The sequence below is a fragment of the Triticum aestivum genome, chromosome 2A, assembly GCF_018294505.1.
Source record: "Triticum aestivum cultivar Chinese Spring chromosome 2A, IWGSC CS RefSeq v2.1, whole genome shotgun sequence".
Classification (NCBI taxonomy): Eukaryota; Viridiplantae; Streptophyta; class Magnoliopsida; order Poales; family Poaceae; genus Triticum; species Triticum aestivum.
Genome location: NC_057797.1, coordinates 571,907,275 through 571,928,549, shown reverse-complemented (window position 1 = coordinate 571,928,549; position 21,275 = coordinate 571,907,275). Strand labels below are relative to the sequence as shown.

The following is a 21,275-nucleotide window of genomic DNA, read 5'->3' as shown; positions in this document are numbered from 1 at the left end:
TCTTTTATTTTTTCTGAAACTAAAAAAACGGTCCACGGGTGAGGGGGTGCATTCGGGGGAATGTTTGGGCCAAATTACTAATGGCGCACCACTCCCACAGTGCGCCATTAGTAGTTTAAAAATAAAAATAAAAAAAATTGAAATTTTTTTGAAACATAATTACTAATGGCGCACCGTGGGAGTGGTAATGGCGCACCACTCCCACGGTGCGCCATTAATAGTTTTGAAAAAAAATTAATTTTTTTTACTAATGGTGCATCGTGAATGTGGTGTGCCATTAGTATTTGCACACTAATGGTGCACCAACACATGGTGCACCATTAGTATTTAGTAATGGCACATCACATGTACATCGCGCTATTAGTGTCCATATTGGCTATAGCTGTTTTTGTAGTAGTGTAAATATAGTATTAAAAATGGGTCAGATCATGTTACCCAATGGGATATGAGGCTAACCACTACTGAACCATTGAGCCGGCTCCATGACTCGTCCTTAAATGGACCACTTTGTGTTTGTTTTTGATGTGGTTTTTTCCTTATAGATTGGATCAATTTTTTAAAAATATATTCAGGTGGACAATCTTTCCTTGGTGACTGTTTAAAAGAGAAACAAGTTGCATATACATAGAAAACATTATTATGCATGGAGAGATTTCTTTGATGGTGATTAGACGTGCCAAAATCACAAATTAAATAGGAGCATACTCACAATAAAAGATTGAGGGCCTCTTTGATAGTCCCTCTACTTCTATAAAGTTGAGTCACTTATTTTGGGACAAAGGGAGTACAAAGGATTTATAAAGGAATTTTTTAAGGATTCAATTCTTAGGATTTTTCTTCTACGTGCATTGTTTTATTCACATGAATGCAATCCGTAAAAAGAATTCGTTAGGATTCATTTGTTCTAGATTTCACAGAAATATTTTCATCCACTCCAATCTCATGTGAAAATTCCTCTGTTTTCCTGTCCTCAATCAAACTTTCATGCACATGGCATTCTTTTCCTGCATTTCTTGTTTCCATTTCTGCCTTTCACAAATCAGAGAGGGCCTGAATGGGATCGGACGGTCGGCGCTCCCTCTGACGCCTAGGCCTAGCGTCTTCACCGGGAGAAAAGGAAAGATAACTTCCCGGACAAACATCCCTTCTCCTTTCTTCGTTTCGTGCTTTCCTCTCCTTCTTCCTAGCGCGCGCAGACTTGTCCGCCACTTCACGGAAATTCCCCCAGGAATACTTCTACATATATATACGCCGCCCGCCTCCATTCCGGTGTTCCTAGTTTCCACTCATCCGCCGCCGCACCCGAATCCCCGCCCCGCGAAGCTTCGTCGCGCAAGGTACGTAATTTTCCCTCCGCTTCCTCCAATTCGGTGCGATTTTCCATGGAAACTTCGCCTGGGGCGCACCATTCTTGGTGCGGATGGCAGCTTGTGGGGTAGTTTCTGGGATTTGCCGCCCCGCCCGGGGATTCCTCGGGGTGCGAAATACTCTTGCTGCCACCAGGCGTATAAATTGGGGTGTTTGTTAGGAGAATCATAGCCAAACCCTAGAAATCTAGCTGCGTGTGGCCGAATTGAGCTTCTTCTTCTTTCGCGTAGGATTGACCGGTTGTGGTTAAGGATTCTGGAATTAGTATGGATAATTTGGGGTTTACAGCTAGGGGCAGGGATTTGGGCCAGCAGCCTGCAAGGCTGCTTCTAAATTCCTCTCCCGTTGGGATTAGAGGGGGGGATTTAACCGAATTGCAGTGTACACAGGCTAAAATTGCTTCTAGCTTGAATCGTGCTGCTTGGGAGCAGAATCCAAGTGGATTTCTTCCAAAGTCGCCTTTCGACGACTATGCTGTTGCGCACAAGTTAGCTCTGCCATGCTTACCATCACAAGGAAAGTATCTTGTCCACACATCACCAAGGAAAGCATATCGACCAAGGAGGTGGAGAAGATTGGGGAGGGAATTAAGAGTCAACCCATTAGATCTAGATGTCAATTTCTTGGTGCTAGCCACTGGCTACTCATTAGGGATAGTATCAAAGAATATAGACCAAAGGATATTAAGTCCCAGCTTTATTGCAAGAAAATTCTTAGTGGGGTCAATGATAGATGGACATCGGAAGGGGAAAAGGATTAGGGTGAAGGATTTTTGTTTGGGTGGAGTAGGTTGCAAGACACGTCGACGGGCTATTAGGACCAAGGGAGAGACTTCCTTCGGTGAATCTTACCTGATGGCATCTGATGCAGGTGATGCTTTTAGCAACAACAGGCATCAAACAATGTCGATGAGTTACGATGGGTCTCAAAGTGAGGATCGGCAAAGTGAGGAGGTTCAGTCAGCATACAAAAAGTTCAGTGCAGGGGATGAGGACGTGGTAAGGGGTTTTGTAAATTTGGATGAAACCGAAGAGCAAAATGAAGAAAATGAGTGGAGTTGGGTGCCCCAAGAGGAGGATCCTCTTGCTGAATCAGCTTCTTCGCTTGAGAAAGCACAAGAAGTTCTTGAAAAATTCTTCAAGAAAAATGAAGATCTTGAAAGTGGTATGTTCTTTTCTTTGTTATGTTATGCACTTTCTTTTTCATGTTACTGTGTAGTACTAGTAATCAATAGGCACCTTTTCCCACTGTGCTTTTGAACCATCGACAGACTATGATAGCTTGTTTGGTTTACTACTATACTTTGGTAAGTGCTTGCAATCTTTAATTGCTTTTGGAACTTAACCTATGCTGAGCGGTATCAATAGCCCCTTACAACCTGATGCTGCTATGTTTCAGATTTCGTAAGAAATCTGTTGATCTTTACTGGGCAATTGACTACTAATTTAAGGGCGATAGGTAGTTTATCCAGGTTTATGTGGTAATAGTTAGTTACAGCTCCAGTCCTTGCAATACATTTATGTCTTATTGAGTGATGTTAATGGATAAATACACTGTTAAACAATTATGTTATGGTATTTTTATTTTTATTTTGAATGTCATGCCGTGAAGATTTCTGACCGTGTTAAGAATCCTTGCACAATATTGAAAGTTTTTTGTCATGACATAATTTTGTAAACGAACTCTTCACAGCATAACTAGGTTTATGTGTTATGTGGATACCAATGCATGCACTTCTGGAAGTGTTTTTTCGGCTACTTCATGTTATAAGGAATCATTTAACTCCCATCACCCTTGGTTATAACTGTGTTATTCCTATGTATACTGGTTAGGTTTTCATCCCTCTGGCCTCTATTGTGTGCGATTCTGTTGAATTACCTGTAATAAGTGGTTTGTTCTACCTGTGTTCTTTTTCAGAGATGCTGAAATTGTCAGAACTTGGCAAGGAGTTTGTGGCTGAGGATTCACATGATGGCAACATAGGTTTGCCTTATATAGAGGCTGATGTACTGGGGATGAATCAAAAGATGGAATGTCTTGAACAGAAACTGAAAGAAGCGTCAGATACTATCACAGAGAAGGATTCAAGATTATCCGAGCTCCAGTCACTTATCAACAGTGCACATACACCAACGCTGCAGACGGAGCCCGTCAACATTGATGAGTTGGAGACCGAGCTTGAAAGCCACCTTCAGGACAAAATCGAAGCCGAGATTCAGTGTCTGGTCATGGTGAAAGCGAGGCAAAACTGGCAAGCCCGGGCCGAGGACCAGATCGCGTTGGAGGAGCACAGGCTCTCCGCCGGAGATGACACGACGATGTTGCTCAAGCTACAAGACACGGAGAAGAAGATTGTGATGCTGAAAGAGCAGGTGGACAGACTAGAGGCCCACGAGAAGGAGCTGTCGGTGACGACGGAGGTCCTGAGGATGCAAAGCAAGACCTTCAAGATCGGCCTCTTCGGTCTCCTCCAGCTGATCATGCTGTTCCTTTCCCTCAAGATGTTCTTCGCCCAGGACTCTGCCCGCTTCGGCGATCTCGTGCCGACATGATGGCTGACTAGTTAGCGCTTGTTTTAGTCTGTCTGTATGTAAATTCGGTCGATTGATTTGCGTCGTGTTAGGTCTGACCTCGGCACAGTGAAGCTGCTGCCACGCTGTGAAAGTGTAACCCGTGTGAAACTACGCGTGCCCTGCTGTAAATTATGTGTGTGCATAAATATATATGGTATATCTAGGTTTGCCTGACTAAGCTCATTGGCTGTTTGCATCTACTGGGTGGTGTCAGCGGCAGTTCCGTTTGGCAACCAGTTCCATTCTGCTCTCCGTTAATTCAGCAGAAGGACAGGAAGGGCCTTGTTTTGACTGCACGTTCCTGATGTGTAACGTCTGAAAAACTACAGCGTGCTGTGTAAAATATCTGCTGTTTTCATCTACGACAGTTTCTTTGGGAGCCCTTCGCTGAAGAAAAGCTCACTCCTGGTCTCCATTTCTTCAGCAGCAGGACCGGAAGGTCCAGGTTTGACTGCCCTTTGAGTGAGTCTTCAATGTATTACTCCCTCCGTTTCAAATTACTCGTCGCACAAATGGATGCATTTAGAATTAAAATACATTTAGATACATCCATACCTGTGACAAGTAATTCGAAACGGAGAAAGTAGTCATTACGGACAAGCAAGTAATTAGCTTCTAAACTTCGCTCTGGGCGGTCAGAACTGAGCTCCTGTAACGGCGATGCCTAAGGGAAACCCGGAGGAAACACAGGCAGCTCTGACCCGGCGTTTCCTGCTCCCATCCTTTCTCGCTGCTTCGTTCAAGGACCAAGACAGAGAAAGAAATTATGAGTGATTAAGCACTACTACGCCAGTAGCATGTTCCTTAGAGCATCTCCAGCCGTTGGCCCTCCGGGGGGCGTCTAAAAGCGTCGCCTGGGAGTGAGCCGGCGCAAAAAATGGCCCTGGGGCGAGTCGGTCCCCAGCCGTCGGCCCCCAGGGCCGCCCCAGGCGCGTATTAAAATAAAAAAAAGGACCGTTCGACGAAGTTATGATAAAAACTAGTTAAATTTCGGCAAACATGGCAAATTTCGGTGAAATTCGCGCATTTTCATTCCATTAACCTAATCTAAAAAAGAAAGGGGCTGCAGTCGTCGCCGCCGTCGCCGCCATCTTCGTCGTCGGCCTTCTCCTCCTTGACGCGGGCGCCCCTGCTGAACCCCTGCCCGGCGTCGCCATGGCGGACTGGCGGCGGCGCGTCATCGTCGTCGTCGCTGTCGCATAAGACGACGACCCCGTCTTTATCGCGGTCGCGTCGGCGCTCCTCGAAGCGGCACAGGGCGGCGCGCTGGTGCTCCTTCTCCTTCTCCCGGTGCGTCTTCTCCATCGCAATGGAGTCCTGACGCGCCCATTGTAGGGCCGCGTCGTCGTCGTCGAACTCCGCCTTCACAGAGGGAGTATTACTCAAAATAGTTGCAAAGTGTTTTGCTAACAGACTAAGGCCACTGCTTTTCAAATGTTTCCAAGTGGGTGTATCGAAGAAAGCCTGACTTGAGCAAGAGGTTCTAGAAAAAAGGGAAGAAAGGGGAAAAAATATTACTCCCTCTGTCTCAGTTTACAAGGCTTGCACGTGTATCTAGGTCATCAATTTAACTTATATAAAATAAATTGTTTAACATAAAAATCATATCATTAGAAAATAGAATATCTAAAGTTTCTAATGATATATTTTTTGTAATGCATACTCTTATTAAGTTGGTTAAATTAACAACCTAGATACACGTGCATGATTTGTAAGCTGAGATAGAGGGAGTAACACTCACAATATCAATTCAATGCCACTAAATGCATCATGGAATAAACTTTTATGTTGTATATCTTTAGTATTGTAGATGTTGATATTTTTTACTTTAAATTTGGTCAAACTTTACAACGTTTGACTTAAGACAAATCTTATGTGCGGAGTAAAAAGAAACCGATGAAGTACTTTAATTGTCCAATATTCCTCTTCCTAAAGAATTGATATTTTATTTTATTTTATTACATACAATGCAGAAAAGGCACAAAATACATATACTTCTTGTTTGTTCTAGACTCTTCTATACTAATGTTCTCCTAAGTTTCGACCAGGTAAACATTGTCCAACAAAAACTGCATGCGAAAACTGCCTTACCTCCTGCATGCAGATAACCCCACCTCTTTACCCCTCATCCATGGCTTCCAATAAATACTCTGGACAACTTCCGAGGGACAACTTTCAAGATGTTGAGATTGTTGAAATACATTGCCCGTCTCTCTTCATCAGTTCGGACTTTTGGATGAGTTGGCTCGAGTATGAATTCAATATGGTATCCGACCCAAGAGGTCTTGAGTTCAAGACCCTGTCAACACAGTATTAAATAAAATAATTCTGCGGTCTACATCGATCCCACGTCTAAGAACTAAAATAGTCCAGACGTGAGGGGGGGGGGTGTTGAAATATATTGCCCGCCTCCCTCCATCAGTTCGGACTTTTGAATGAGTTGGTTGGAGCATGAATTCAATAGAGATTTCAAAATTTTGAGAAAATTTCAATTTTTATGAAAATTCAAACTTTAAAAACTGTAAACTTCTAAGAATTTCTACATTTGAAACTTCCAAATGTTTTGAACTTTTGGAGTATTTCAAACTTTCAGAAATTATGAAGGTTTGTAATTTGAAATTTCAAGCTTCCAAAAATTTAAATTTAAAGGTACGAGTGATATAGACACAGGAGGTGGGCCTCGCTGGTTTGTCACCGTCTACATGGTGGCAAACAAAGTGTTAGAGAGATGAAATAAGTGTTGTGTGCGCGGGAGATAAGGCATGTGAGATGAGAAGTCAAATTGGTGGATTTGATGCGCATGTGAAGGAGGCGCGAGAGTGGTGACCGTACCTGCCAATTAGCAAATCCACAAAATGAATATTTATAAAGATAAGTTGAAATGTTATTCGCAAATGAAAATGTTCTCTAGCTCAAACTGTATACTCGATTCACAATTGATTTTTAACAAGCGTGGGTTTCAGTAAACATTTTTTGCCTCGAACTCTTTTATTACCAAGCGGTAATGCACTAGTTACGATTCTATTTTACAACAAGACACCATGAAAGCCGATGAGTCATTATAGTACACAACTGCCATGTTCACAACTATTAGTAGATAATCTAATCACTATATTGTCATAGTTGCGGTAAGTAAGCATAATAAGAAGTAGTTACCGTTCTACTTTTGCAAAAATTGTGACGCAATTCAATAAGTAAATCACTAACATGAGTGTATTTTTTTATCATACAACATGACAAATACATCACTAAGTACAACAACCATAGATTTTGTGCACTCTTTGTCAGAAGAATTAAGAGTGTCAACTAGAAGGAGGGGTGAATATGCGACTAACAGTTTTACCAAAAATAGTTGTCGGTGAAATTGCATAATTAAGGAGTTCACTAGAATGCAAGTCTAGTTGAACACCCCTAAATGGTGTGAGAATTCTAGCAATTCTAATAGCACACTAGGTAAAGCTAGGGTTGCCATTGTAGAAGGAAAAATAATATAATCAACCAAGAGCACATAGAGACATGATATAGACCCGAAGTTCAAATCCTTGGTCGAAGAGGGAGGGAAGGTTCTACGTATCCGTTGGAGAGGCATGGAGACCATGTCCCATCACCACGAAGGCCTACCCTTCTTCTTCTTGAATTTCAGCAGAATGTTTGAGCTCATCTAATAAGAAGGTGATCTTGAGGAGCTCTAGAACCTTCGCAAACATCTAGGGAAAAATCCACAAGATTGGATGTTCCCCAGCGACTAAGACATCCAGGAGTCCCCACAACTTCATCAGTTACAAGCCCGGTGAAAAACTCCAATGGGGATCAAAGTTTTGCCCAATCTGCGCAAACTTTTCTTCTCCTCACTTAGATGGGAGCTTGAGTCTTTGTGGAAGAATCTTCCTACCATTGGGGACATAAGGGTATATACATATGTGTCTTCATGAAATCTAACCCTTGGATGTCTCTATGCTATCTCAGAGGCCGAGTTCAAAGTTTCGAGGGTCTGGGAGTCCTAATCTCTCCATAAATTCTAGGTTATCCAACACCTAACCTAGCAATTCAGAGGTCCAAGCCATTATAGAGTTCTGGAGCTCCAAGGATCTCTGGACTAATTGCTAGGCTATCAAGTGTTAAATCTAGGTAGTTTGGAGCACAACTCAAAGTCTAGAACCACTGTAGGTCTGGGGCATAGAGAAAACAAAAAAAAACTTTCTTAGAAGGGATTTACGATAGATTTTCTTGAAGCACACTGAATGTATTTGTGAAGTGCTTTAAGAATAATTCCCACTCCTTAACCAATACGACGTCCCTATGAGTAAACACTTAAACATTAGCAACTTAAATTTAAAATCATCATCTTCTTCTACCCTTTTTGCTAAGGGGTTCTTTGAACACCTTCCTTTCCATTTCCCCGGGATTATTGTTATTCATACAATTCATGCACAACATAAGCCCCCCACTACTTGTCATTAACACAGACACCCACTTGGATAAAATATTCTCTTTAATTTTCATTTGACCTCCTAGGGAAAATGACATGCAAAGGTTATTTTGTAAAATACAAAATTGTTGACTGCTAGCCCAAATTTAGACTTGAGTTCTTTATCTTCTATGTGACTGACAAGTACTTCTGTTCTGAAACACCTCATATTCCGTTCCTTCCATATCTCCCATGAGGCAAGGATAGCCATGGAAACCCTAGCTTTTTCTAGGTTCCGTTATATGTACCATGCACACGACGATGAGCGATTTTTCTTCTTCCCGAAAATGGATACATGCAGCAATTAATGATGTTTGTGCTCGTTCGAACCCGCACATGCTCACGTCGGAGGTACGTTAATAACCATGCCAAGCCAATACCACACGTGGAGAAAACCGTTCTAGTGAAACGACAATTGTATTAATCGAAGGTGCGTAACTGTGTGACGCTTCGGCTCCTGTTTGCATGAAATGTACACCGAGTCATTGGGCGAACCACAAAGTTAAGCATGTTCTTCCTCCAAAGATGATTCAAGACTGCCAACCATCCAAGCGTAGAATTTGTGTTTAGCTGGAGTCCAAACCTTCAAAGAGAAAATTCAACAATTTCTAAGAACGCTTTCTTTTAACATAATAAAGAGTATCTGCGTATAAGACCTCATATGAACCATCTCATGAATCTTTGATAGCACAAAATCCCCAAATATAACCACTAAATAGGTGTGCTTTGTAGGTGGAAACAACCTGCTAAGCCCCATCAGTCATGATAAGGTAAAAATAAAGGTACCTGATATGAGGTGCTCAAGCGAGAAACCACTTATTTGCTGCCATAGCGGCACAAAAACTATGTTTGGCATTTCAGTGGCTTTTTGAAAAGGACTTTTTGTTTCTATTTAAGAATATAATTATTTATTCTGCAAGTGTTTTTAAGAGTGAGTTTTTCTTTTTACTAGAATTAGAGTTTTTTTCCTTCCAATCTAACCAGATTGTATATTTTTCGCAAAAAAGAACAAACTAGATTGTATATATGGTTAAGCACAGTTCAGCATAGCAACTGCAAACTGAACCGAATTCTTGGATTTGGTGCAAGTGTTTGTCAAACCAACAAGCATACACGATCTACCACAACGTTGCATATATGCGTACGTGCTACCTGCTCCTGCTGCATCCTGCATGTGAAGCTAGCTAACAACGTCTACGCAGGGGAAAAAAAGTCAGGGCATTTTTTCATGTGAAGCTAGCTAACAACGTCTACGCAGCAGGTGCTATATATATGTAGCACTGCAACTAAAATTTCATGGGAGCTAAATAAGCTTGTACAGTGATTTATAATTATGTGGTACTTGGAACATGAGTGGAAGTAGATTTGCACTGCTAATGAACTAATCAACCTAAAACTTGATAAGAAAGTCATGTCGCGGCAATCATGTTTTTAGCTTACATTGTACTATATAGGAAGTCAGCTTGATTACTCTAGTGAACCTGCATTACCAAGAATAGAAAATGTATGAACAGTATAACAGCGCAGCTAACTAGGGGCAACAAAGAACTCTGACTGAAAGAACTACATTTCGATCTGACAATCATTTAACTACACACACCAATATTAAGGGGATGTGTATATCCAAAATTCTCAATTAAAAGTGAAACGAAGCCAGACATTACAGTCTTGCTGCTTATAGCTTGTACAATGTTCAGAAGAATTTTACTTGCAGCTATCTATATCTCCAGTCCAGATCGATCGTACTCCAGAGAGACCATGGATCGACTGGGAAACCCAAGTTCTACATTTCCAAGCAAGATGAATGGACTGACTAGCTAAACACTGACAAACCACACCAAAATTAAAATGACACTGACAGACACTGACGCTGATACACCACTACCACATGCTCGCTGCGTAGTAGGCGTAGCTCGGACTCCAAAGCAGACAAATGTCCCATGGCTGGCTAGGGTTTTGCTAGCTCTCCCGATCACTCCCAAGGCATCATCTCGTTGAGATCAAAGTCCCGGCCGGGAGCCCCATCTTGGGCCGCTGGCACTGCTGCCGGAGCAATGGCCAGCGCCACCGCGGCTGCTGCAGCTAGAGCAGGCGGAGCAGTGCCCGGCGCCGCGGCGGCAGCGGCTGCCTGCAGCCTGTCCTCGAGAAAGTGCTTCCGCATGTGGCCACCCAGCGCCTGCCCGGTGGAGAAGATCTGACGGCACCGGAAGCATGTGTGCGACACCGGCTTCGGCGGCCGGAGGCTGATCTGGAGATCCTCGCCGACGACGATCCCGCTGGCGCTGGCGCTGGCGTTGGCGCCTTCTTGGCGCTGGCGATGGGCCAAGATGTTTTGGACGGCCTGGGCCACGGCGAGCCCGTCCACCTGCTGCGCGGCGGCGCACCTGATGGCCCTGTTGTGGCTCGCCATGTGGCCGCCTAGGGCTTGGTGGGTGGGGAACGACTTGAAGCAGGACGGGCACCCGTACCTCCGATCCGACGCCGGCGACGGTATGCGCCTCACTGAGGGCCTGACGTCCTCGGGATCTGGCGGCGGCCGAGAGGAATCTGGACTCTGGCTAACTGGATCATGGAGCCGTCGCTTCTTTAGCTTCTTGACGCCGGGGGAGATGGACTTGTCCTCGTCGCGGACCACGACGGGCGCAGAATTGTTCACAGGCTCCGACGCTGCGATGAAGTTGGACGGCTCGACCCCGGGCGCCTGGGGCTGCAAGATGATGCCGAAGATGTGCTCCACCGGCGCACGCGTCTCAGCCTGCTGATGCACGCGCTGCAACGCGTCGGCGCCGGCGGCCATGTCTGGTATCACAGGCTGCTCGGGCTCCGGCGCGACGGGGTCGGCATCGGCGACATGATCAGCTGGTAGCTCGGGCTGATCGGCCCGTGGCATCTGCATCTCCTGCTCCGCAACGGCGGCGTTGCGGGCGTTCTGGGCCAAGTCCAGGAGAGTGTTGGCAGCCTCCTCCTCGGCGCTGTAGGTGGACTCGAGCACGGACACGGGGTGCACGGTGACGGAGGTGGCCACGGTCGGAGTGCGGCCGCGCTTGGCCGTCAACGGCCACTTGGTCGGGAGGTCATCCTCCATCCACAGCACCTTCCTCGCCTTGGCGTCTCCGCGGGTCACAGAAGAAGCGGAGGCGACCGGCGTCGGCGGGCGGATCGCCCCCTTGTTTCTCCTCCCCGGGTGGCACCTGAGGTGCCCGTACATGGCCTTGTCCGACAGGAAGGCCTTGCCGCACTCGGGGCAGATCAGGTCGCGCGCGCCGCCGCTTCCCTCGCTGTTCATCCCCACGGCCACCGGGGAAGCGCTGCCACTGCCCTGGCCTTCCCGCTGCACCGCTGCGCTGGGGGAGAGCTTGGGTGTCGTGACGTCGTCGTCCTCCGTGGCCGTCACCGTCGCCGTCGCCGCCGCCTCCGCCGCCTGGAAGTAGAAGGCCCGCAAGTCCATGAGGGTAGTGCCGGTTGTGGTGGTGGTGGTGGTGGTGAGTGGTGTGGGCTTCTCAGCTGGATGGGCACTGTATCCGTTTCTCTTCAAAGAGCCGGCCGGGCGAGCGAATTAATTAAAACCCAATCTCCTCCTTCACGCCGCAGACAAGAAACGGACTCTCTGACTCCCGTCTCAGTACAATTCCTTCTCTTCTCTTCCACCTGGAAAATCAGGATCCGAAAGTGGCCAATCAGATAAAGAATACCAAAAGTGAGCTTCCGAATATCTGGACATGCATGCATGCATACACCAAAAAAAAGAGCTCACAAATGGGAGTATGTCACTACCAAATAAGGTAGATACATATGCCCAATTTTTGTTGGACGAAAAAGCATAAAATCATGAGCAATTGCAGCTGAACAAAAATATATAGATCTCGAGCTAGCTGATGCTAGTGATATTAGTAACACTCCAAGTAGCTAGCTAGCTACTTCGAGTGAAGTAAACATGCAATGCAGTGTGACAGAAAAAGGAAAGTTCTATGCATGCACACCCAGGTGACAGGGGGTGATCTCCTGCAGCTTTTCTCTGTCAAAAGCGTAACAGAAAACCCAGAGATAAGAACCACCACTCGTACTGGCTACTAGCAGCAGCTGGCAAGTAAATGTGGGCACTACATACATACCCTGTGCCTGCGGCAGCATCGGGAGAGGATTAATTAAAGTTAACGAAAAAAAGCTAACGATTCCTAATTAACGTGCATGTGCAGGAGCTAATTAACCATGCAAATTAAGGGAATAAGTGGAGTAATCCCACAATTAACCTGCTGATGGGAAACAGATTTCACTATATCGGAAGAAGATCGGCTACGCATTACACATGGGCGATGATCGATGGATACAATGCGATGCAATTAGGAAGAAAATCAATAAATCGAGAAGGATTAGATCCAGGGCGCTTATTACACAGGGATCCTGTGCATAAACCTGTGATTTTTACCAGCTCCAGATCTACCGCGCGCAAACAAAGAAACAAATCACGATTTGCAAAATAACTAGGCAAACACGTACATGCAGTAACCGAAATTTAGTCGGCATTGAAGCAGTGACACCACACCACCAAGACAGCAGCAGCAGCAGCAGCTCCGGGCCGGGTTTAAAGAAGTAAACAATGGACATAAAGACCCACCCGAGAGAAATAATAACAGGGAAAAGAAGCAGCTGGAACTGATCAGAGTTCGGAAAGACTGGGAAAAGAAAATCTCGCAGTGAGCCTAAATTAGAGCAGCAGAGAGACAATACGGAAGGAACCTCGCCCAAATTGTCCCTACAGGATGAAAAGATGTGGCAAGTACTGGAAGTAGTACAGAAATAAGAAGGGCAGCTCAAGAAGCAGATAACTTGCGCCGGAACCGAGCCGATCCTAAGAAAAGAAAACTGCAGTATGGTATGCAGATTGATTGAGTAAAAAAAAATGGCTGGTATTCCCCTGGAAATCACTCGTTCGTTCTACCCAAGGAAGCTGAAGAGAGGCCGAATCCATGGCGCACGGGAACAGAAGACGCAAGAAACCAAATCGTAAGAGCAGATTCGAAGTTTGGAACCCCTACGTGCGTGCGGCGGGACGAGCAAGCAGAACCTGGGCGAGAAGAGAAGGGGGCCGGGAAACCAATCTCACCTGACCTCAAGAACACCTGCAGCAGCTAAAACCCTCGGCGTCTCTGGAGATGACGCGATGGGGGAGGGGTTGGTAACCACCAGAATCGTCGATCCGCAGGAGAGAGAGAGACCACGAGGAGGGGAGAGGAGAGGGGGGGCTGGTTTGGTAGCTCGATCCCACCCGCACGAGATGACGCACGCACGCACACCGCCTCACCTCAGTACTAGTAGCATAGAGTACTACTGGGGAGTAGAAGAGGGGCACTAGTTATAGTAGGGAACGCTGATAAAGGGGAGGGGTGGGGGATCGCGATTCGCGACGCGAGCTCCGAGATTGTAGGGTACGGACGTGGGGAGGATGGCACGATGATTCTCTCTTGTCTTCTTTTCTCTACTATACGCCCACAGGCCACAGGAGGATCAATCGCTCGGTTGCTCTCGCTCGCTCGCGTGCTTCCCTTTGCTTGCGTTGTACTCGTAGTTTCTTTTTTCTGTTATTATTACCGGCCGCGTTTATCTTCTCTTTTTCGCCACTTAAACCTCTCCGATCGACTGCCCTGGTTATGCATGTAACCTCCTCGCACAAGTTGCTGATTTCTGGTCTGGGAGAATTTCAACAGCTAGCGCAGTAGCTGGGGCTTTGCAAAACGACTTGCTTGACGCAGGTTTGTTACGGTGCAAAGTGCGCTCCAGTCCGTTAATTATTTTTCATTTACGCTGTTGTTGAAGACGGTGGGGCTGAGAGAATGCGATCGGAAGTATCATCTGTGCCCCTTATTTTAGAGGGCATTAAAAACCTACCCCGTATATGCTCTCAGTGTGCATCTCGTTAATTAACGCGTGGCAACAGGCAGTATATGCTCACTGTTCTGCTCATTTAATCTGATTATTGGTAAAATTCAGTAAAAGCTTCCAAACATAGCATTGCTTTCTGTAGCAGCATGGCATAGTATTATCTTGCCCGTGAAATAATTTATTTTGGACAGTTGTTGCGACCATGTTGTCGGAACAGGGGAAGAGAGGAAAATTTAAGGCGCGAAAAGTGGTGTACCCACCGATGGCAATTTTTTTTCTTTTACTTTGTGTCTGTCTGGGCGAGAGAGATGGATCGAGAGTGCATCGATGACCCCGCCCTACTCGAGGGATGCACGAGAAGCGTTCTAGCTAGCAGGACAAACTCAAGGTCAACTGGGGGGGGGGGGGGGGGGGGGGGGCTGAATGTGTAGACAGTTAGAAGGTTGTCGGAGTCCCCCTCCCCTCTCTAAAAAAGTGAAGGTTGCCGGAGCGATGACTAATCCGTTGATGGCAACCATCGAAGATGGGGTACAAGGGCGGGACACAAAGACTATGAGAGGACATGATGTGGCTACTTGAATATGATCAATGTTTTAACAACCCGATAGATTTTCTGAAATGGAGACCATCATCTACGCTTGTTTGGAGGCGAATCATGATATGTTATCCATGAAGGGAAGAGTAATAAACTATAATGATACAATACACCTCAAACGCGATAAAAAGGTTACCATGTTACGACAAACCAGTCATGCGCTACCATGTCAAAAATGGCCACAAAGAGTTTGTAGCGATATGAATACTAACCTACAAAAACTTGTAGACTATGAGTTAACCATGGAGACCAGCAAAATTTCACATACTCTCTCAAGTATGGGTGCGGGTAAGGTTGTGCCCAACCTAGATGAACAATGCTACATTGATATGCTTATTTCATGGAAATGTTTGATTAAGCACTAAGGCTTAAGATGTTCTTATTAGTAATTACAAAGATGAGTTGCATTGGAATAGATGAAGGTTGCAATTTTGCATAGATGCTTGATGGTGATCTATAGTTCGATACCCTATCTCTTTAAACACTCATATATGTATCTTAATTTCACGTGCCCTCATGAATTATCTGTCTAACCCCTGTCCTTTCTAGAGTAAGATGATGTTGTGCTTATTACTAATTACAAAGATGAGTTGCACTGGAATAGATGAAGGATGCAAGTTTGCATAGATGCTTGATGATGTATCTATAGTTCAACACCCTATCTCTCTAAACACTCCTATAGATATCTTGAATTTCACATACCCATGTGAGTTATCTGTCTAACCCCTTTAGTTTGGCCAGTACGTCCCTTCTAGAGTAAGATGATGCTCTTAAAGTTACTTGGCTAGCTGGCATGCCAGTATATTTTTTGAAGAGAGCGAGCAAATTTGTTGTGGTGCAAAATTTCATCGAGTTTAGTAAAATATATTTCCATAAAAATAAAAGTAGGAAAAGACTTGTGAAAGAGAAGATGGATTTACGTTCTTCTCTTTTCAAATGCATACTAAGTTTACCACACACATTTTTATCTTGCTTTAGATATGTCATTACAGGTGACAACCAGTAGGTCGGTGACCAAAGTAGTAACTCCTCAAATGTTCTACACATTGAAATGCATTCACATACAACATGAGTAGTTTTGCTTGTGAAACGACATGTCTTCTGTCAATTTATTAGTTGTGGACAATTGATGGGACGGTTGCTTTCGATAGTGATCCGACAATGTCATTGTTGGGACAAAGCTGAGGCAGAGGTAAATTAACGCACAACTAGATCGTATCTCGTGGCCTACCAAGAAAATTAATAAAACCTTACTGCATATTGTTTTGTACTGCTTTGGATATGTCATTACACATGACAACTAAGAGGCCAATAAGCAATGTAGTCAATTTTATAATAACTCCTCGGATGTTCTACATTCAAATGCACCCACATGCAAGGTGTGGCATTGCTTGTGAAGCTGCATATCTTGGCCGCTAAATTATTAGTTGTGAATAGTTACCGTGGAATCTAATTTCGGGAATGACATTTCGAAGACTAATCTGTCCACAACTAGAGTCATATGACTTGGCGTATTGAGCTAATAAAAATCTTACCACACATGATGTTATCTTGCTTTTGATGTGTCATTACATGTGATAACTAGTTGGTTTCTAAGAAATGTAGTCACTAATGACCCTTGAGACGTTCTACACATTGAAATGCATTCAAATGCAAAAAAAACTAGTAGCATTGCAGAAGCACCAAATCTTGAATGTTGTGCTGTCAGTTGTGAGCAACTTTTGGGACGACTCGTTTCAACAATGACATTCCAACAATGTCATCGTCGAACAAAGCGGGGCAGTCAAATTAAAGCACAATTGCAGTCATGTGATGTGGCGAACCAAGACAAAAATCTTTCGACACATGGTTTTATCTTTCTTTGGGTATGTAATTACAAGTTACAGTCAGGAGGTTAGTAAGCAATGTAGTCATCTTTACTAGTAACTCCTCAAACTTCTATGTGTGAAATGCGTCCACCTGCAAATCGAGTAGCATTCTTAATGAAGTTGCATATCTTGACTCCCAAATTATTAGTCATGAACAACTTTTGGGATGGTTGAATTCGATAGTAACATTACAACAACATCATTTTCGGAAAAAAGTGAGACACATGCATGGACAAATTAAGGCACAACTGGAGTCATATGCCATGGCGTATCGAGCCAACAACATTACGGTCCTTTAGAATGTTTTTTCAGAGGTGGGAAGAGGGTAGGGGAGTTTACTTATGCAACATAGCCTCCAAGGATGGCTCAAATAATGGTTAGGTGGTTTTTAGAGTGTCAACTCATGAGGGATCAAAGATACCCTGTTTGTTAGCTCGTCCAGAAGCTAAATGCTAAATTCTTCCTCGAGATACTGAAAAATAAATGACATAAGGGATTTGTACAGGTTCAGGACGTGTTGTGGCGCAATACCCTACTTTCTATTTTTGGTTGGTTGATGTGACTAATATGGTGGGGTTTGCATATGCTCAGGAGAGCTTTGGGTATGCTCGGGATAGCTTTGGTGGTGCTCGAGGTCTAAGGAATGGTGCAAGCTACTCGCCGGAGCACCCTTTTTATCTCCTATCCATGCTCCTTGCTTTTTCTCTAAGTGTGTCCTCTGCTTTTGGATGGCCATGTTGGGGGCACCACAATAGTTGCTTACACATGTGTGAATAGACAATGATAGGTGGGTTGTAACCCACGTGACACCTTGACTTTATAGCTTTGGACCTTCGAATGATCCTACGAGCCTCAGTTTGGTCCTTGGGCAGCTCTTTGCGAAGTAGGTATGCGAGGAGGGGTTCGGTCCATGGCGCAATAACTGCCATTATCTCATGAGCCGACGATGTTTCCTCGACAGCAGAGCCCCCAATTATCCCCTGATACGTCTCCAACGTATCTATTATTTTTTATTGTTCCGTGCTATTATATTATCTGTTTTGGATGTTTTATATGCATTAATGTGCTATTTTATATTATTTTTGGGACTAAGCTATTAACCTAGAGCCCAGTGCCAGTTCCTGTTTTCCCCTATTTTGAGTTTCGCAGAAAAGGAATACCAAACGGAGTCCAAACGGAATAAAACATACGCGATGATTTTTCTTGGACCACAAGACAACCAGGAGACTTGGAGATGAAGTCAGAGGAGTCACGAGGCGGCCACAAGGACGGAGGGCGCACTCCCACCCTTGTGGGCCCCTCGTGCATTCCCTGACCTAATTCTTTCGCCTATATATACCCAAACCAACAGAGGCATCGACGAAAACACTTTTCCACCACCGCAACCTTCTGTACTCGTGAGATCCCATGTAAGGACCTTTTTCGGCGTCCTGCTGGAGGTGGATTCGATCACGGAGGGCTTCTACATCAACTCTATTTCCCTTCCGATGAAGTGTGAGTAGTTTACCACAGACCTACGGGTCCATAGCTAGTAGCTAGATTGCTTCTTCTCTCTCTTTGATTCTCAATACCATGTTCTCCTCGATGTTCTTGAAGATCTATTTGATGCAATACTCTTTTGTGGTGTGTTTGCCGAGATCCGATGAATTGTGGATTTATGATCAGCTTATCTATGAATATTATTTGAATCTTATCTGAATTCATTTATGCATGATTTGATATCTTTGTAATTCTCTTTGAATTATCGGTTTGGTTTGGCCAACTAGATTGGTTTTTCTTGCAATGGGAGAAGTGCTTAGCTTTGGGTTCAATCTTGTTGTGTCCTCCCAATGACAGTAGGGGCAGCAAGGCACGTATTGTATTGTTGCCATCAAGGAAAAAAGATGGGGTTTTCATCATATTGCTTGAGTTAATAATTCCTTTACATCATGTCATCTTGCTTAATGCGTTAGTCCGTTCTTCATGAACTTAATACTCTAGATGCATGCTGGATAACGGTCGATATGCGGAGTAATAGTAGTAGATGCAGAATCGTTTCGGTCTACTTGACACGGACATGATGCCTATATTCATGATCATGGCCTTTGATATCGTCATAACTTTGAGATTTTCTATCAATGGCTCGGCAGTAATTTGTTCACCCACCGTATTATTTGCTATCATGAGAGAAGCCTCTAGTGAAACCTATGGCCCCGGGTCTATTTTCCATCATATAAGTTTCCGATCTACAATATTAGTTTCCAATTTAGTATTTTGCAATCCTTTACTTTCCGATCTATAAACCAAAAATACCAAAAATATTTACTTTACCGTTTATCTATCTCTATCGGATCTCGCTTTTGCAAGTAACCGTAAAGGGATTGACAACCCCTTTATTGCGATGGGTGCAAGTTGTTTGATTGTTTGTGCAGGTATTCGTTGACTTGTGCGTTGTCTCCTACTAGATTGATACCTTGGTTCTCAAACTGAGGGAAATACTTATCTCTACTTTGCTGCATCACCCTTTCCTTTTCAAGGGAAAAACCAACGCAAGCTCAAGAAGTAGCATCCCCTCATCTTGTTCAAGGACTAAGGAAGTGGCCTTTTCGGAGTCTTTTGATTTGGATACCGTATCACCATCATGCCAGACCACGGATGGCTTGAAGAGCCATTCCAGGAAAGTATTTTTCGGGACTGGGTCGCATTTAGCACCCATTCTGGCAAGAATATCTACAACTTGATTGCTGTCTCTTGGGATATGGTGGAATTCTAAACCCTTAAATTTGGCCAAGATTGTTAAGACAACATTTTGGTATGTTGTCATCTTTGGCTCCTTAGCGTCGAATTCTCTGTTAACTTGAGAGATGGCGATGTTAGAATCTCCCCGAACCTCAAGACACCGGACTCCCATTGAGACTGCTATCTGAAGTCCATGTAACACAACCTCATATTCGGTTGCATTGTTGGAATCGGTGTACATAATTTGCAGTACATACCGTATATTGTCACATGTTTGCGATGTGAGGACCACTCCAGCCCCTAATCCCATGAGCATTTTAGAGCCTTCAAAGTACTTCGTCCAATGTGAATATGTACTATGCTCTCTAGGGAGCTCGCTTTCATCCACCCTACCATGAAATATGCCAACACCTGAGATTTAATAGCTCGGCGTGGTCGTATCTGATTTCGAAAGGGAGGAGTTTGATGGTCCACTTGGATATTCACCCCATGGCATCCCTATTGTTGATTATATGCTAGATGTGGCTTAGCTCTCGAAGGGCTCTTTTCCTCTGTTTTATTGACGTGTAAGTTTCGTAGAGCATCAGGATCTCCTCCTCATCCGAAGATGCTGCTGGATGATTGTGTGTGCGCATATTTCCGAGGAGTGCTTCACGTCCCTTGGCCACTTGTTTGACCACCTAGCAAGCTTGAAGGCTATGAGTTGGGTTGGCGTTTAGCAAAACAGGGATTGGGCATGGCTTATCCAGCAGACCGCCAAGGGCGGTTTTAGGTCCTGTTACAGGTTTCCTTTTCTTTCATGATGGCTCGACTGATGTGGGACGGAAAGATTGTTACTTTTGGTGGGTCTTCCCCTCCCATCTTGATGTTGCGGTGCATATCGAATCTGCTTGTGCTTTTTGAGCCGTCCACGTGTTCGCATTTCATTGAAGGAAACGTGGGTTGTACCCACATGAAGAAAAGGGCTGCTCGTCTTCCATGATGCAAAACCTTGACACCAGGTCTGATAGCTCTGAGAAGGTTTGAACTTGGTGCCAAGCGAGGGCGTTTGAGATGCCTTCATCTTGGCAATTATGCAGGAAGGTTGCTAAGATATCTGAGTCACAACAATTTGGTGTTCTGTTTTTGACGAACGAGAATCTTGTCCAAAATTGTTGGACTGTCTCAATAGACTGTTGTTTTATGTAGGTTAGAACCCAGACACCGAGAGACCCTGAATTATTCGGGCAATAATCTATGTGGGGGTGGGAGTAAAAAATCGATCGCAGCCACCTGCGGGCTTGATGCTCCGACATGGACCCTGCCGAATTAGTTTTAAGATATGAGTCCTCGACTCCTCCCAACTGCCTGACTTTATGGTCATCAGATAGCTAGCACCTTGTGTTGGGAACGTAGTAATTTCAAAAAAATTCCTACGCACACGCAAGATCATGGTGATGCATAGCAACGAGAGGGGAGAGTGTTGTCCACGTACCCTCGTAGACTGAAAGCGGAAGCGTTAGCACAACGCGGTTGATGTAGTCGTACGTCTTCACGATCCGACCGATCAAGTACCGAACGTACGGCACCTCCGAGCTCAGCACACGTTCAGCCCGATGACGTCCCTCGAACTTCGATCCAGCCAAGTGTTGAGGGAGAGTTTCGTCAGCACGACGGCATGGTGACGATGATGATGTTCTACCAACGCAGGGCTTCGCCTAAGCACTGCTACAGTATTATTGAGGTGGACTATGGTGGAGGGGGGCACCACACATGGCTAAAAGATCAAAAGATCAATTGTTGTGTCTATGGGGTGCCCCCTGCCC

The 21,275-nt window shown here is 44.7% G+C and overlaps 2 protein-coding genes across 2 annotated transcripts; one reads left to right on the top strand and one right to left on the bottom strand.

Annotated features, from left to right (window-relative positions):
* Positions 1 to 1,130: 1,130 nt before the first annotated feature.
* Positions 1,131 to 4,119, top strand: LOC123189494 (uncharacterized). Its single transcript, XM_044601924.1, has 3 exons — positions 1,131 to 1,337; positions 2,239 to 2,532; positions 3,286 to 4,119. The coding sequence occupies exons 2-3, from the start codon at positions 2,271 to 2,273 to the stop codon at positions 3,918 to 3,920; spliced, it is 897 nt and encodes a 298-aa protein (XP_044457859.1). The 5' UTR covers positions 1,131 to 1,337; positions 2,239 to 2,270; the 3' UTR covers positions 3,921 to 4,119.
* A 5,912-nt stretch (positions 4,120 to 10,031) lies between these two features.
* Positions 10,032 to 12,050, bottom strand: LOC123185604 (uncharacterized). Its single transcript, XM_044597462.1, has one exon. The coding sequence runs from the start codon at positions 11,855 to 11,857 to the stop codon at positions 10,382 to 10,384; it is 1,476 nt and encodes a 491-aa protein (XP_044453397.1). The 5' UTR covers positions 11,858 to 12,050; the 3' UTR covers positions 10,032 to 10,381.
* Positions 12,051 to 21,275: the final 9,225 nt, after the last annotated feature.